At 45.4% G+C, this 15,899-nt stretch overlaps 1 protein-coding gene across 1 annotated transcript; it reads right to left on the bottom strand.

The window, feature by feature from the left end:
• Positions 1 to 3,877: 3,877 nt before the first annotated feature.
• LOC128834339 (uncharacterized) lies at positions 3,878 to 13,650 on the bottom strand. The gene is made up of 8 exons (XM_054022971.1): positions 13,630 to 13,650; positions 13,412 to 13,517; positions 12,272 to 12,416; positions 10,833 to 10,946; positions 10,063 to 10,207; positions 8,050 to 8,198; positions 7,108 to 7,247; positions 3,878 to 5,418 (listed from the first exon to the last, which is right to left on the bottom strand). The coding sequence occupies exons 2-8, from the start codon at positions 13,515 to 13,517 to the stop codon at positions 5,306 to 5,308; spliced, it is 912 nt and encodes a 303-aa protein (XP_053878946.1). The 5' UTR covers positions 13,630 to 13,650; the 3' UTR covers positions 3,878 to 5,305.
• Positions 13,651 to 15,899: the final 2,249 nt, after the last annotated feature.

Here is a 15,899-nt window from a genome sequence, read left to right on the forward strand (position 1 = left end):
CTCAGTCCCGCTGGGCTTTAGCCTGCCTGCACTGACCTTCTGCTGGTCCTGCTGCTCTTCCCACCAGCCAGGCACCTGGTCTTCAGCAGCTTTCCCTGGGTTCCAGTCCTGCCTGCAGTGAGCACTCCACAGTGAGCTGTTCACGGTACTGTGCTGCTCTTCAAGCCAGCTAGTCACCCAGTCTTCACTCCTCAAGCTCTACACAGCAAGTGAGGTACTGCTTCTGCTGCTTATCTTATATAGGGCCTTTCTCAACCCTGATTGGTCTCTCCATCAGCCCCTCTGATTGGTTGTTCCTCTGCAGCCACTCTAGGTTGCCTGGAGGACTTCTCTCTGCTCTATTCTGGGGCAAGGTGTCACAGGACCGCAAGGCCTCCAGCAGGCACTTGAGCTACAATTTTCAAAAGCCCATTGCTGACAAAAGCCTAAGTCCCATTTTCTGCCCTCTCCAGCCACAGGGGCTCTAGGCACTGTAGCATCCCAATAGTAGCTGGTAAAGCCACAGCCTATGGGCTGATTCACTGTTTCCCTCCACCTATTCATAGATTCTAGGACTGGAGGGGACCTCGAGAGGTCATCGAGTCCAGTCCCCTGCCCTCATGGCAGGACCAAATACTGTCTAGACCATCTTTGATAGACATTTATCTAACCTACTCTTAAATATCTCCAGAGATGGAGATTCCACAACCTCCTTAGGCAGTTTATTCCAGTGTTTAACCACCCTGATGGTTAGGAACTTTTTCCTAATGTCCAACCTAAACCTCCCTTGCTGCAGTTTAAGCCCATTGCTTCTTGTTCTGTCCTTAGAGGCTAAGATGAACAAGTTTTCTCCCTCCTCCTTATGACACCCTTTGAGATACCTGAAAACTGCTATCATGTCCCCTCTCAAGCTTCTCTTTTCCAAACTAAACAAACCCAATTCTTTCAGCCTTCCTTCATAGGTCATGTTCTCTAGACCTTTAATCATTCTTGTTGCTCTTCTCTGGACCCTCCCCAATTTCTCCACATCTTTCTTGAAATGCGGTGCCCAGAACTGGCCACAATACTCCAGCTGAGGCCTAACCAGCGCAGAGTAGAGCGGAAGAATGACTTCTCGTGTCTTGCTCACAACATACCTGTTAATGCATCCCAGAATCACGTTTGCTTTTTTTGCATCAGCATCACACTGTTGACTCATATTTAGCTTGTGGTCCACTATGTAGTCATTTACTTCAGTGCCACAGAGGTGTAAAATGCCTCCAGATCCAAATGGTAACATTTTATACCCATTTTGCACTGCTGTAAGTGACAACAGTAAGGCCCCCGAGGGCTCTGAAGGGAACTCCAACATGTTTGTACTTAGCTCTGCTACTGCCATAAACATAAGAAAACACACTGTCCATAGCCGAGTGCACTGCCTGCACCCTCTGCCCCACTGCAGGATTGCTGCTTGAGCCCCTACAGTTGGCAGACACCCATGGGAGATCAAGTTTTGCTAGAGAAGGTTGCTGGACTGTCCCATCTTGCAAGATCAGTATGTGCCAGGGCCCCTCTCACAGCTGCAGTCCTATTTAAATCATCTCCCAGCTCTAAGCAAATAGTGCTTTGACTGGAGCTGCACATAATTTTCCCCTCTGGGAACAACCGGAGTGGTACTAAATAAAGCCAATTATATTAAGTGGGCTGCAAGGGGGCTGCTCACAGACAGGCCTGCAAAGCATTCCGTGCTGCTATGGGCAGGAGAGTATTCGGAATGCCTCCTGGCAGCTCATTTAGCGGGTCACAGAGCAGGAGTAAATCCGTCCCTTCAGTCAGCCCCTGTAGATGGAATTGCATCTTTGGAACCTGGGCTCTACCTAGCCAAAAGAAAGGAAAGAACCAACATTTGGTGCATGGCTGAGCCAGAAATGCTGGCTAATGAGCTGTCCCATCTGTTATCCGCATATGTGGAAGTCTGAACTGTCTGACAGTTTCACTCCACTTCTGCTGTAGCTCCACCTATACCAACACGCTTTCATTAACGGTGACCTGCAACGGGGAGACAGCACTGGGCTTGGGCATTCTTTGGCTACTTTATGATGAAAAGAGAGAGAGCAGGAAATGTTTATATACAAAAAAATCTGTTGGCTTTTACAGTAGGAATTTAAATCTCAGCTAACTCATATGGAAGAATGTAATGTCATTGGGCGTCACCAGGCTGTGCTTTTAAAGACGCAGGTTAGAGTGTCCCATTTAGATCTGCCCTGAGCAGTCCAGGAAGCAGACTGGGAGTTTATGGAACCTGCTTCCCTTCCTACGCTGCAATCCATGATATGCATAGTCTGTACAAGGGAATAAGGATTGATGACAATCTAGCCCAGTGTTACATATTCTATTTATCTGGCTGCATAGCAGTCAGATCTTCACCAGTAAAAGTTTCTCTCCTTATATCTTTGCCTAAGCCTATTTGAAGGTGTTGCTGCTGCCTATAGGTTAAACTCACACAAGCAAACAAAACAGCTCTTGGTGCCAAAAGATTACAGATCCTATGGCAACTGGCGAACTAGTGCAATTATACCACCGCGCACTACCAGGCACTCACTCGATGGCACAGAAGAGAAAATCTGGACTATTTTAGAATTAACTCCCTCATATAGTCATCATGAATCCAAGATGCCGAGGGAATCTCAGAGTCAAGCTCTAAAATTCACCCAACACAGCTTTTCTCTCCCTAAAACTGTTGTGACTTTAAAGTCCATTATCTTGGTTCCTTTCTGGCTGGAAGCAAATATCGGGTCCCGAAGGGTAGCTGGGACTCTCCCCTTCCCACTGATGTAAAGCCCCCATTTCTAGCCCTGCAGGGGCACATTGAGCTCTGCCCTGCAGGGGTCCTATCAAATGACTTCAGAGAAGTGTAGTCTGGCCCCCTTTTTGGCAATCTCCATATCAAGGCCATGGGACGTGGGGTCTCCCCTTTCACCCCCGAGGCAGGCCCTCCAGGTCAGGGTTGAGTGACACCTTGGCTGAGCAGAGTAGGGAAGTTACTGGGCTGCTGTCTGTGTTGTACTTGGTCTGGGCATTACCAGAGGACTTAGCTGCTAGTGCTGCCAGTCTAATGCCGTCCAGCTAAATTCACTCCCGCTGTTATAATAAAAGAGAATGACTTGCAGCCTCTGCTACCCTCCAGCTCAGTTAAACTGCAGTCAGTCCAGCTCATAGCCCAGGACGGTATTTGTGTTTTGAGGTTAACAGATAGTCCATTGCTGTGCTCTTTGACCCATTGCATGTTGTGCTATTTGTACTCTTTTACCCACAATCCTCCATTCCCTTCTTAGATACCAGTTTGGCCTTTGATGCATAATAGATAGTTTTCTTGTACAAAAGAAAAACCAAGGTCCCCATCCTGGAAACACTACTTAGACTGTGAGCTCTGTGGGCAGGGATCACATTTGTGTTCTGTGATTGTACAGCACCTAGCAGGATGGGGTCCTGGTCCATGACTGACAGTGTTAGATGCTACTGCAATAGCTCAGTGGTTTGAGCATTAGCCTGCTAAACCCAGGGCGTGAGTTCAATCCTTGAGGGGGCCATTTAGGGAACTGGGGTAAAAATCTGTCTGGAGATTTGGTCTTGCTCTGAGCAGGGGGTTGGATCAGATGACCTCCTGAGGTCCCTTACAACCCTGATAGTCTACGAATACAAGTCATCAACAACAATGTAGGCACAGGAGGTCAATGGGACTCCTTAACAGTATCACATTTCTCACATGCCTGGGGCCCTAATCCAGTAACAAGGTGACATCCTGCAAACACAGGGGACTCTACACAGATACAGGGATCTATCCATGCAGTGCTCTTTGGAGGCTCAGCGCCTTAGTATTTATAGGGTCAGGGAATAAACATTTAATAGCAGGTGTTTGTATAAATAGTTTATTAGCTGAAAATATAGATGTCCTGTAATTAGTTGCTTTATTGATTTAAAAAATGTGAAGGAATGGAAACAAAAAGTGCATCACAAAAATGTTATCCATTGTTCTAGTAAACAACATCACATATTCTAGTAAGTCTCATCTTTCTATCAGCACTACAGGATACACTGCATTTTACATCATCCATCCGAGGATCTCAACCTAGTTTATAACCATGAATGACATAAGCATTTGAGGGATTATAATAGGTGGGGAAACTGAGGCACAGCACTGTTGATTAATTTGGCCAAGCTCATGCTGGAAAGCCATGGCAGAGCTGGGACCAGAATCCAGATCTCCTGCCATACATTCATGTGCTTTAAGCATAAGAAATCCTTAAAAGTCATTTGAGTTAACCAAAAAGAACGAGGAGTACATGTGGCACCTTAGAGACTAACAAATTTATTTGGGCATATGCTTTCGTGGGCTAAAACCCACTTCATCGGATGCATGCAGTGGAAAATACAGTTGGAAGATATTTATACACAGAGAACAATGAAAAAATGGGTGTTGCCATACCAACTATAATGAGACTAATCAATTAAGGTGGGCTATTATCAGCAGGAGAAAAAAAACGTTTGTAGTGATAATCAGGATGGCCCATTTCCAACAGTTGACAAGAAGGTGTGAGTAACAATAATTAATCAGTAATTGTAACCACTCCAACACACTGGATGCAGAATGTTAAAACAGATGCTGCAAAAATAAAAATATAGCACTACTGCAGCTTTGTTCTTGCCATGTTGGGGAGAGCTAGAAAGGGGCGCAGTGGCTTGATTTTTAGAGGTGCTGAGCACCCACTGACTTCAATGGGACTTGCAGAGGTTCAGCACTGACAAAAACTAGGCCAAAGGTCTGGGCCAGTGAAGAAAGAGAGCCATTGGTTTATGCATTTAGGTCACCAGGGAGGGGTTGCTTATTTACAACCATTTTTTAAACCGGAAAAGATAACGTCTCTGTGCAAAAGTGCAAGTGTGGCACCTGTGTTCATGGGCCTGCCTCAGGCTGGACATACCTGAGTGCTACTGACCATTAATCCAGAAGTGCATTAGGCTTTGTCAGAGGGATCTGTTCATCTACTCCTCTGGTGTAAACTGAAAACACCATTTAATAAAACACATAGTGGTCTAGTGGTCAAATTAAAGGTGGTAGGGTAAGTGTAATCGATCAGAGTGGAAGGAGAGAGAGATCCTGAAAAAGAGAGAGGCCCTGAACGCTTATACGAAATCACTGTAACCGCCTTACTACCCTCTTTGTGTTGTTCATAGTTCCACATTTCAGAGATTGTCAAGGCACCAGGGGGAGTGGGTGTTGGGTGCCTGATTCCCATTCATGGCTTTGAAAATCTCCCCCTTGAGGTCTTCACTTTGGAAATATACTTCACAGTGTCATGGCTGGAGAATCTGATCGGTTGAGAGGCCTTTTACAATGTCTCCATATGACTATTCCCAGCCGAACAGCAAAGGTAACACAAGCCACCGCCAGCAACACAACTATAAAAGAAACAGAACGCCCTTGATTATGTGTCTGAGAGCAAATAAATGATGTCTCTTTTTACAAGAGTGGGGGTAACTGGGAGAAGGGCTACAACAACAGCAAAGGAGGAGAACTCCAAACAGGGCCCAATATCTCCCTTGAAGTATTTACACCATATCTTTACACTTACTGTGAGCAAACCCTGGAGCAGGGGTCGGCAACCTTTCAGAAGAGGTGTGCCGAGTCTTCATTCATTCACTCTAATTTAAGGTTTCACATGCCAGTAATACATTTTAACGTTGTTAGAAGGTCTCTTTCTATAAGTCTATATTATATAACTAAACTATTGTTGTATGTAAAGTAAATAAGGTTTTTAAAATGTTTAAGAAGCTTCATTTAAAATTAAATAAAATGCAGAGCCCCCTGGACCAGTGGCCAGGACCCGGGCAGTGTGAGTGCCACTGAAAATCAGCTCGCGTGCCGCCTTTGGCACCCGTGCCATCGGTTGCCTACCCCTGCCCTAGAGCCTGCCCCTCAGCCAGAATAAGGTCTTGTCACCACCTAGAAGTTTTGCTGGTTTAACTAAACTAGTATATCTATACCAGCAAAACCCTCTTAGTTTAGACGCAGTAATATCAGTCTAAAATGGCTTATACCAGCAGAGGCCTTGTCTCCACTAGAAAGGGTTTGCCTGTACAGGTATACTGGCAAACTTTCCTAATAGAAACACAACTTATATCAGCAAAAGAGTTCTTTTGCCAGTATACGTTATACCAGTTTCCTGAATGAAATAAGTTAAAAACACAGTTTTTGCCAGTATAGCTGTGCCTACAGTGGGACTTCTGCCAACACAGCTATGTAGGCCAGGGGGCGATTTCTTCACATTCCTATCTGACATAGCTTGCAAAACTTTAACCCAAGCTAGAGTTTATGCCGGTTCCCCAAGCTAGCATAAGCTCTATTGGTGGAAGCACATTTATATCACTACACCCTTAACTGACATAACTACACCAGTAACACTTTTTAAGCGTAGCCCCAGCCTGAGTGAAACGGGAGTGTGTGTAGGCTGGGGCTTGAGGAAATCAGAAGCAATCCTCCCCCCGGCCACAGAGTGGCAGCGGAGCTGCTTTCTGGCTGTTGCTACTACCACATCCTTTATGCCTGATGTGCCACCTCCACCTCGGTGAGTTGTGTAGGTGAGGCTCTGCCGGACCTGCCCTGCCCCCACCACCCCGTGGCTCTCCCCACCCCCAAACCCTCCTCAACAGCAGAGTAGAGGGAGCGCCTATGGAACAGAGGGGGCGCAGACATCCTGGGGCGGCTCTCCAAGTCCTATCCTACTTGCATTGTGGGAATGCACCAGTTCAGCTTCCCGCAGAAGGTAGTGAAGAGGTGGAGGGTGAAAGGAGGTGGAATCTGCCCCACTAACAAATGAACTGGAGTGATGTTGAGGGTTTACTTTCCACCCCAAGCACAGCAGACCCCAGGGCAATCACAGCAGTTAAAGGGTCTTGCCTAGCTTTACTCTCACTCTGCAAAATTAAAGACTTCTCATAAAACCCTAGTTGGTTTTTAAAGGTCCCCTTTAGCAAGAGGGATCTTCTCCCTGCACACAAAGATGCTGGGGGAATGACATGCTGGAAACATTCAGGAAAGATTGGTGCCCTCTTCTAGATAAAATGAGCTTAAACTTTACAAGGACCCACCTGTAAACACACTGTTGTCAGTTGGAGATGAAAGGGAGTAGTTCTTCCACACAATGCCGGTTAGTGCTACAATGACCACTGGGTAGACAGTCAGATTATACCGCACATACTTGTCAAGCACAAAGTTTTCCAGAGAAAACCTGGTAGGAAATAAAAGTGGCAAAAAAATGAACATCCTGTCAGTGGATTTCCCCCCCTTCTAGATAACTTTTTTAGGGAGCAGTTGGGAACAAGCGTGGAGTTTGCCAGGGCTGGATTAGACTATCTCGGTCGCTTCTCAGAGCCTAAGAAGAGCTCCATTATGGAGCGCGTGAAAAAAGGTGGGGGTTCCATTGAAACTGATAAAAACAAATAACAACATTCATTTTTGTCTGATTTTTTTTCATGGAAAGTTTCTATTTTTCGGTGGAAATTCCAATACTGAAAAAGTTTGGCTGAAAACCAAAACGTTTTGTTTCTGAAATGCTGCCGTGGTGCCTCCTGGGAGTTGTAGTTTGGATGACTCAAGTTCCCATTCTCTTCTATAGCCTGGGCTCCCTGGTCAGACTACATCTCCCATGAAGCACTGTGGCAGCATTTCCAAATCACAATATCTAGCCCAAACCCTGATATATTTCCATTTATTGGCTTTAGGGTTTTTTGACACTTTTTGTAGAAAATTTTGTTTAGTTGAAAAACTCAATTTTCTGTTGAAAAACAATTTTGACGGTAAATTTTCAACACGCCCCACTCCAGTATCTTGACAGAATTACCATTCTCCTCTTGTGTTCAGTCACTGAAGAAGCTGATAAGGCCCCTTCTCCTACACATGGCCCAGCGAATACCTAATCATAGTGTCTGAGAGTGATCCTGATGCGACTCACTAAGAGTCAAGAAATGAGCAGGATCCAGATGGCCAGAGATTTTTTTAGGGACAAATGGGAGCTTATCGGTGTCACCTACCATATTACTAGTTCAAAGGTCAGGATGGCCAGAGAGGTCGCAGTTGCAATCTTATTAGATATGTTCCCATTGAAGATCAGCACCACGGCAAAATTCAGCAGAGTGGCAATGGTGGTCCATGTTGCATATAGTGCAATTCCGTTTTGCACCTGTCATGTAGAATAATGATACACTGAGTGACGATGAGAAATAAACATTCTGTATACCTCGAAACCTGCCACCCCTCCATAACCCAATGGGTGGTTAAACTGGCACTGGTATGTTTAGGATGCAAGTAGGTGCAGAATGCAGGAAACCCACTCAGTAGGTACACTCCTAGCTTCACAGTGGCTCCATCAGCACTATTGCAGAGAGGGGTTTATGGGAAAAAGTACGGTTGGTGGCTCCACACCTATGCAGATCCTCAACCATACCCCTCCAGGGAGGGGATGTAACGCCCAGTGGCCAAGGCAGGCAAAGGGGTAGTCCAAAGCAGTAGGCAAGTGTGCACGGTAGTTGGGTAGCCAGCAGGTCAATCCATATCAGAGACTGTCCAGGCCAATAGTCAGAGTTCTACAGGAATCAGCCAGACGATCCGATGCAAGGGGCCAGGTCAGTGGGTTGGTGGGGGCAAGGTGGGGACAGGCAAGGTGGTCTCGGCAGCAGGTAGTGGTGTGTTGCTCAGACAGCTTCCTCTTCCTGTTGAGGCCTTTATGTAGTTCAAGTATCCACGGAGACTGCTGCCTGTCCAACTACTTAGGCCAGGGTGTGGGCATGGCTGCTGTGGGTCTCTTGGCCTTCAGCCCTTAGGCTATTGGTCAGGGGCTGCAGCTAAGGATGCTGCCTAAGGACCTTGTGGGCCTGGGTTCTATACTGGGCCCTGACAGGGTAGTACACCAGCTGCAGGATTGGTTGTATAGAGGCTGCACTACCTCGCCACAGCCTGGGTTGATGGAGTCCTTCCCTTACTGATAGGTGCAATTCTCCACCCTCATCCTTCATTGTGCCTGGGTTTGTAAATTCAGGCTTGTTCCATGGAGTGAAATTTGGGCCGTAAACAGCAATACATAATTCCTACTGAACCGTTCCTAAACACTGAGCCAAATGGATTCATCTTGTTGGTGTGATGCCTATAGTTCCAAATGCTGAATTCAGAGTTTACTCACTGTCTGTACCTGTATATGGATCATGAGCCCTGGAATCTGACTATAACAAGTTGTGGGGAGGCTGGAGCAGGAACGCATATTTGGGGTTGGTCAGGACTGTGATCTGGCAAGAGTCTCATTTTCACAGACTGCCTACTGCTGAGAAATCCTTCCTGGTCTCAGACTTGCATTCTCATCCAACCCACTTTTCCAACGCATGTTCCTAGTTAGAAATCAAGCAATCCGAGGGGAGGGTCAGAGACCACATTTCAGTCAGGGGAGGGGTTATGGTAGACCAGACAGCTAGGAGGTGTAGGGTTTCTTGGTTGGGAGGGTGGGTAATGAGGGGAGGTAGCAGGTATGGAGCTCTTTTCTGCTGTGGGGAGGTGGAGGGACGGCGGGAGGGAGGGAGGGAGGATCACATGTGGCTGAAGGTATTCAACTTCATTGCCTCTGTGTAATGTACTGAGCACGAATAGCCAATGTTCTAGGTTGGGGGAGCAATCACTTTCATCCAGAGCATGGAACAAAAGGAAAAGGCAGAAGAAAGAAACCCTGAAAAATATGTAGGGTTTTTCCACTCCATCTATACATTCTTAATAATGGTCTAATGGATTAAGGACTATTTTGGGGCAATCTGGACTGCCAGTCTATACGTGAAGCATCGTGAAACAGATGAGGGGCTTATCTTCCTCCTATTGACTCCCATGCTGTCCACAGATGGGGAACCAAGACCCAAGGGAAACCTGAAGGTATGTGCAAGGGGAGGGAGTTAGCACTGGGGTAGGAATCATAACGGCATTGTGCGTCTGAACTTTGCCACCTTCAGCCCTGCATGAACGTGGCGGTGTAGCTTTTCTATAAATAGCAGTGCTCACATATAGCATACCAGAATTCGGATGAGCCACAACTCTGCTTTGTGAGACTTTAGGAACCAAACGGCATGGATATGCAAGGACCGGTGTGAAATGAAGAGACCAACATAACAGGTAAAAGGGAGGACTGCCAGGAGAACCAGGGCTGGAATGAGATACCTAGGGGGCAAACACATGTGATACAGTATTTTAGCTAAATTGTATTACATATTAGCTCAATTGATGCCTCACCTCATAGCCTTACTCTTGGACTCATAATAACCCTTAATAGAGCTAATCATTACATGTAGCCTTTACTTAACCTATAGCTGTTTTACTTTGTTATACAATTCATGCTCGTATTTAGCAACTGCATTCTTCTAACAGCCAATGACTATGTGACTGCCGTGCTGTGCCCGTGAAATGACTAGGATCATAAAAATATCCAAAAGCCACAAGATTAACTGGCTGAATGAAGAGTGGTACAAGATGACCGATCCGAGCTTCCTTATATTGAAAATATGCAGGAATGGCAAGTTGGAAGAGATTTTAGATTTAGATATCACAGATCCAACTCATGGGCCAAAAGCAAAGATTACACAAAACAAACATGATATAAAAGCTACCTTTTGCCTAGTCCAAGTGTATTAAGACACAAAGCCTGATTCCCTGGCCTAGGCAGTTTTACACCGATGTGACTCAGTTTACTTCACAGAGGTTAAACAGGGGTGAAAATGGTGAAATGCAGCAGTGAATCAGGCCCAAGGAGAGGATTGCAAAAATCCCCTCTTCACAGTTCACTTACTCTCGGTCCCACAGGAATAGCCATCCAACATTAATGGCGTTGTTCAGTATCCACACCAGATAGAAGGATATTGGCAGTAAATCTGGCTCTGTGTAAACCCATCCGAGTTCATTCCTGCCAATGAAAAGCGGGCATTTGGAGAAAGCAGTACTGACTGTTAGGAAGATCAAGCATTGCAGGTCTGATTCTCCTCCCACTTACAGTGAAGTCCACTGAGGTGAAGGAAGTACTTTGTTTTACACCGGTGTCAGTAAGATCTGGCCTTGTGGCTTTACAAAGCATGCTTTCCATTTAATTCATTCATAATATCCCATGATATGTCACTACAGCAACTACATCTCAATTATGCAATATATACTACTGTTTGTGTCTGTGCGGATGGTTAACCTCAACGTCCTAGACTCATTTAGCACTCAGGCCTACTGAATCCTTGGCCTCTCCACTGAGGCTGGAAAAAACCTGTGCGGAGGTTGGTGTCAGTAATGGCAACATTTTGTGATCTGCATACCTGTCTAGCTAGGATTGAGAACACCAGTTCATTTCACATATGTCATCACATTGCTACCTGTAACGGTTTTTGCTCCCAACACGGTCTGGAACTGCAGAGCTGGGAGATTCATTCTCATTTACATTATGGCTCTGTTATATCACTGTCAGCAGAAAGGCGCTGCCATGAGAAGCAGGCCAATCAAGTTTTGTTACATGATTTCCCCACAGATCTTTGCTAGTCTGTTTAGCCTGCGTATTACTTGCCCACTCAAAAAGCTCCCCGGGGGCTAGTGTATGTAGTAAACTCAGATCTGTGTCCACAGACTCTTATACTGTGAGCATTGTGGAGACGACGCTGTGGCCCTTCTCCACCACGTCCTACATTAGTGTAACGCCAATGATTTCAATGGATTTGCTCCTGATTTAACTGCCGTGAGAATCAGACCCGGTGTGTTCTGGTGAAGCAGCATCATTTCCCAGCACTCCATTTGAGTAATATGGTGCACTGGTGCCAATCTCTGATCATGGTAATTCTGCTGCCCCCTTAGTGGGAAAGGCAGTGGTACTTAAATAGCTGTGTATCACAGAGATGGTTGGGGCAAGGGATTGTCGCAGATGGAGCACCCCATCTTCATTCAAATCCCACCTGTGGCCTCACTCTTTCCACCATGCCCACAAGCAGCAAGTCAAGGCTAATACTGAGACATACATAAAAACAATCCTCGCCAGTCCCTCCTCTGGACTGCCCGGTGTCCATCTTGTCTAGGTTGCAAGCACTTTGGGGCAGGTCCTGTCTGTATCTTATCCCACGCACATACAAATAATAAATATTCACATGGGATCAGAAGCAAAAGGCAAAAGACTGACAAGGATCCTCAACTCAGTGTCAGCTCAGCTATGGTGGTGTGTGAGGGAGACTCCTGCATTCAAGTGATATGGAGAAAAAATACCTTCTGCAGATTCCTGACAGTGCATAACCCAGCCAAGCAAACTGCCAGACGTAGATGACATTCCAGATGAGGAAGGCCCAGCCAGCCGGTGTGAAGTCAGTGTTGTACTTGTTTGAGATGTTTCCAACAGTATTTAGGAATACACCTGGAGCAATGAAGGTTATTGCAGGAAAACATGTTACTGCACACAGTTCTCCGCGCCCTCGCTCAGGCTTTACTCATTACATAAGCATACATCGGTGCGAGCTGATAGGACTCTCTTGTCAAAATGATTCCTGTGTTGAAATGGGTTTTTCTTTGCAAAATCACTGAAAACGTGACAATCATCGCTTACGAAGACCAGGTGTGACTTCGAGCAAGTTATACAATGAGAAAAGAATGATAGCGAAACAGAACCAGAAAAGCCAGTCAGACTTGAAAGCCAAAGCTGCGGGTGAGCCGCGATATGCAGAGCTGATGAACCCTGTTGGAGTTGGGAATTGGCGGCACTGATCTTTATAAACAAGCAGCAGTAACCGAAGACGCTCGTCCTTTCTTGCTGCCAAGTTGCTGGGGGCCTGGTATTGTATAGCCCTCACTTGGGAGAGGGGCAGAGGGGGCTTTCCTTGTACACCGCTCACATAGAGCCTGACCCATAGCCCACTGAAGTCAACAGAAACTAAACCAGGCAACTGCAGCCCCAGCAGTGGGAGGAAATCAGAGGGTGTTCCCTCCCTACTCCCCGGGGAGCTCATGGCATCCCCAGGGGGAGAGAGAGGAGGCAGGGTCACCACCTCCTACACGCCAGACAGTGTAGTTGGCTGGATGGAGGGATGGGAGGTTGTACCCTATAGCCCATCAAGGGGCCTAGAGTCTGCTGACTCTCTGCACCTGGGAAACGCCCCCCAGTATGCTCTGGGGAAAGGCAGCTCTAGGCCCATCTCTTACTATGGACTGTGCCTCGATGGGGGAAAAGACTGGGAAACAGCAGAGGGTAAAAAAGTGACAGAGTGAAAGAGGCAAAGCATGAGAATCTCTACCATTAGGTGCCTGACTAATGCACCTACTGACTCGGAGGAGGTCGTGCTTCAGAACACAAGCAGTCGTGTGTTTTGGGAGCGAGAGGTGTCTAATCAAATCAGAAACAGCTGCTAGTGTTACCTTTGAATGCCCCTGATCCAGCTCCAGCATTGAGCACCACCGCGGCTGTGTAAGTGGTCAGTGCCAGAAGCATTACGAAAATCTTCAATTTGTTGTGTGTAAACATCTGTAGGACAGAAAAGAAAAATCAGAACAGAAGGAAGCGGAGCAGACTTTAATCCCCTCATTCTTAGATTGTCGAAGGTGGCCCAGCCGGTTGCGGTGGTGGTGTAACATACATGCCTGATATAAGATGGTCCAAAAATGGGCTATACATGGCTGTAGATGGTGAAGTAAGGGGCTGTAACTTGCAGCAATTCCATGGGTATGGAAGGCAAATGTAACGTATCCCAGTTTGTTATTCCGGGGCAGGGGGAGGATGAGCACAAGTACTCCCATTACGTCAGTGGGACTACTCACGAGTGAAGGACTGGATGCCAAGTGAACGGAGAAACAGAGCAGGGGGCGGAGGAAGGGCAGCACATTCAGCAGACTAAAAAATTCAAATGGACCATCCGAGTATGGTCAGAGCACCAGCCTCCTCGACAGCATGGATCCATTTACTTAGAGGAGCAATGGAGGAAGGACATTATAGATTAGAAATGCCCAGGGACGTATTGGGAGTGTGTTTATGGACCAAACAACTAGCACACATCTGCAAATCTGTCTTCTTCACATCGCAATCGCATTTATACTGGCTCAGGCAAACCTGCCATTTCCCCCGCTTTTTTCTAGGTTTTTACACTACTTCAATCTTCTACTCTGGCTTCACAACAGTGTTTGTTTTTCTTCAGTGTAGCTTTTTAATGTTCATCTACTGACCTTAAAATCTGTGAGTCTATGAGTCTTTAATCCTACAAAGTAATCTTTTATTTTCATCATGGTATTACCTCTGCATCTACTGGCTAGAAATAAGATTTAAACTGCTTTGACAGCTCCCGGGTGTTTTATAGATTTTAAAACTTATACATCAATTTTGTAAAGAGGCATTTGAAAATATAACGGAGGTTTTCTCAAATAATATCTCACTTTCAGGAAAAATATTATGGCATCTATCAAAGTAAACGTCCATACTTTGGGCATATACTTTTTTTAATTCAAGTTTTCTGCATCAAATAAATGGCAGCACAGCAATTCCTTCTATACTGGATAGAAATAAAAAGTGAACAGTTCTGAGTTGATAAGGGTTAAAGTGGTGAATTCCAGGTCACACATGAATGGATAATTTTAGAGTTCTGTGCTTTGTTCCTGGATTTAACTACACCCAAATGCACCATCGGGAAGTGGGAGGGGAAACTTGCTTTTTCTCTGTTCAGTCCAAGTGTTTTTTTTTTCTTACGAGTTTCTTTTGGATCATTTTATTATCTATTTATTTCAATTAAAATCCTAGATTTCAAATATAGGGGAGATCATTTAAATAAAAGATGAAGATTCTGATTTGGATAATACCAGCATAAATCTGGAGTAATTCCCTTGACTTTACCGGAGTGCAAGGCAAGAGGTACATCCGGATTTCTGGATTTACAATGGTGTAACCGAGATCAAAATCCAGCACAAGCTCTCTCTACTAGCATATTTGGAAGAGGCCTTTGATTAGAGAGCACTGGGGAAATAAGTACTTGCTTGTGGAAATCTGGGAGGGAAATAATTTATGCCTTAGTGACATTTTCACAAACCACCTTTCTCCTACTGCCTCCCTTTGATTCATTGTTGACAATAAAGGTTTTCATTATTTTCCTAGCTGCAGATATAGGTCATGCATGTTGTTTAGAAGATGTAGAAATATTACTCACAGTGTTCCTCCCAATGCTGATTTTTGGGACGTCTTTCCACTGTGCTTCAGCTACTTTCCAAACTGGAGTCTTACTCTGCCTCTAGGAATTGTGCCTTCAGGCTTATGTAGAGAAGAATTTATACAACGTTAGGAAGATCAGCAGCATCTCCTCCTTGGAAAGTTAGTGGTTATTGAATGGACTCTTTGTTTTGCCCATTGTTTATTGTAGCCTCTGATTGGCTGAAGCATCTTGAAAGCAAAGCTTATACAACAGAAATGTGATAATTTAACTCAGACCTGTTATAACACCCAGAGTCCTGTTGCCTGTCTCGAAACTTGCTGATAGGGAAAATAACTGGTAAAGTGCATATTTGTAGACTCCCTCTTAGTTCATATTTTGCTGTCCCTGTGATATATGAATCTAACACTGTAATTCAGTGGAAAACAAACACTTACAGACTATTGTAGCTAAGGAGGATGATACGGTACATCAGGCAGCTCCATGTGTTATGTAAAGTGCAGGGGTTACTCCAAAACAGCATAGATTCCAGCACCATTTTAAAAACAGCTGCTTCTTTTTTTTAATTTAACCAAAAGATCTGTTTTTTAACGAGCACATTCATCTTCGCTGTCGCCCCTGCATTTCTGTTGCTATAAAAGTGTTGGATGGAACATAGTGTTCCTGCTGGAAAAAGAGATGGCTTGCCAGATTCCCTCCCTTCTTCAAGCAGGAAC

This window comes from Malaclemys terrapin, chromosome 3, assembly GCF_027887155.1.
Source record: "Malaclemys terrapin pileata isolate rMalTer1 chromosome 3, rMalTer1.hap1, whole genome shotgun sequence".
NCBI classification, from domain to species: Eukaryota; Metazoa; Chordata; order Testudines; family Emydidae; genus Malaclemys; species Malaclemys terrapin.

Bases quoted from the DNA above. Each gene is read 5' to 3' on its own strand.
- LOC128834339 (XM_054022971.1), bottom strand. From the start codon at position 13,517: ATGTTTACACACAACAAATTGAAGATTTTCGTAATGCTTCTGGCACTG. The intron at 10,947-12,271 runs GTATTTTTTCTC...TTTCATTGGCAG, and splicing joins CTGTCAGGAATCTGCAGAAG to GAATGAACTCGGATGGGTTT. The intron at 7,248-8,049 runs GTAGGTGACACC...ATTTCCTACCAG, and splicing joins ACCTTTGAACTAGTAATATG to GTTTTCTCTGGAAAACTTTG.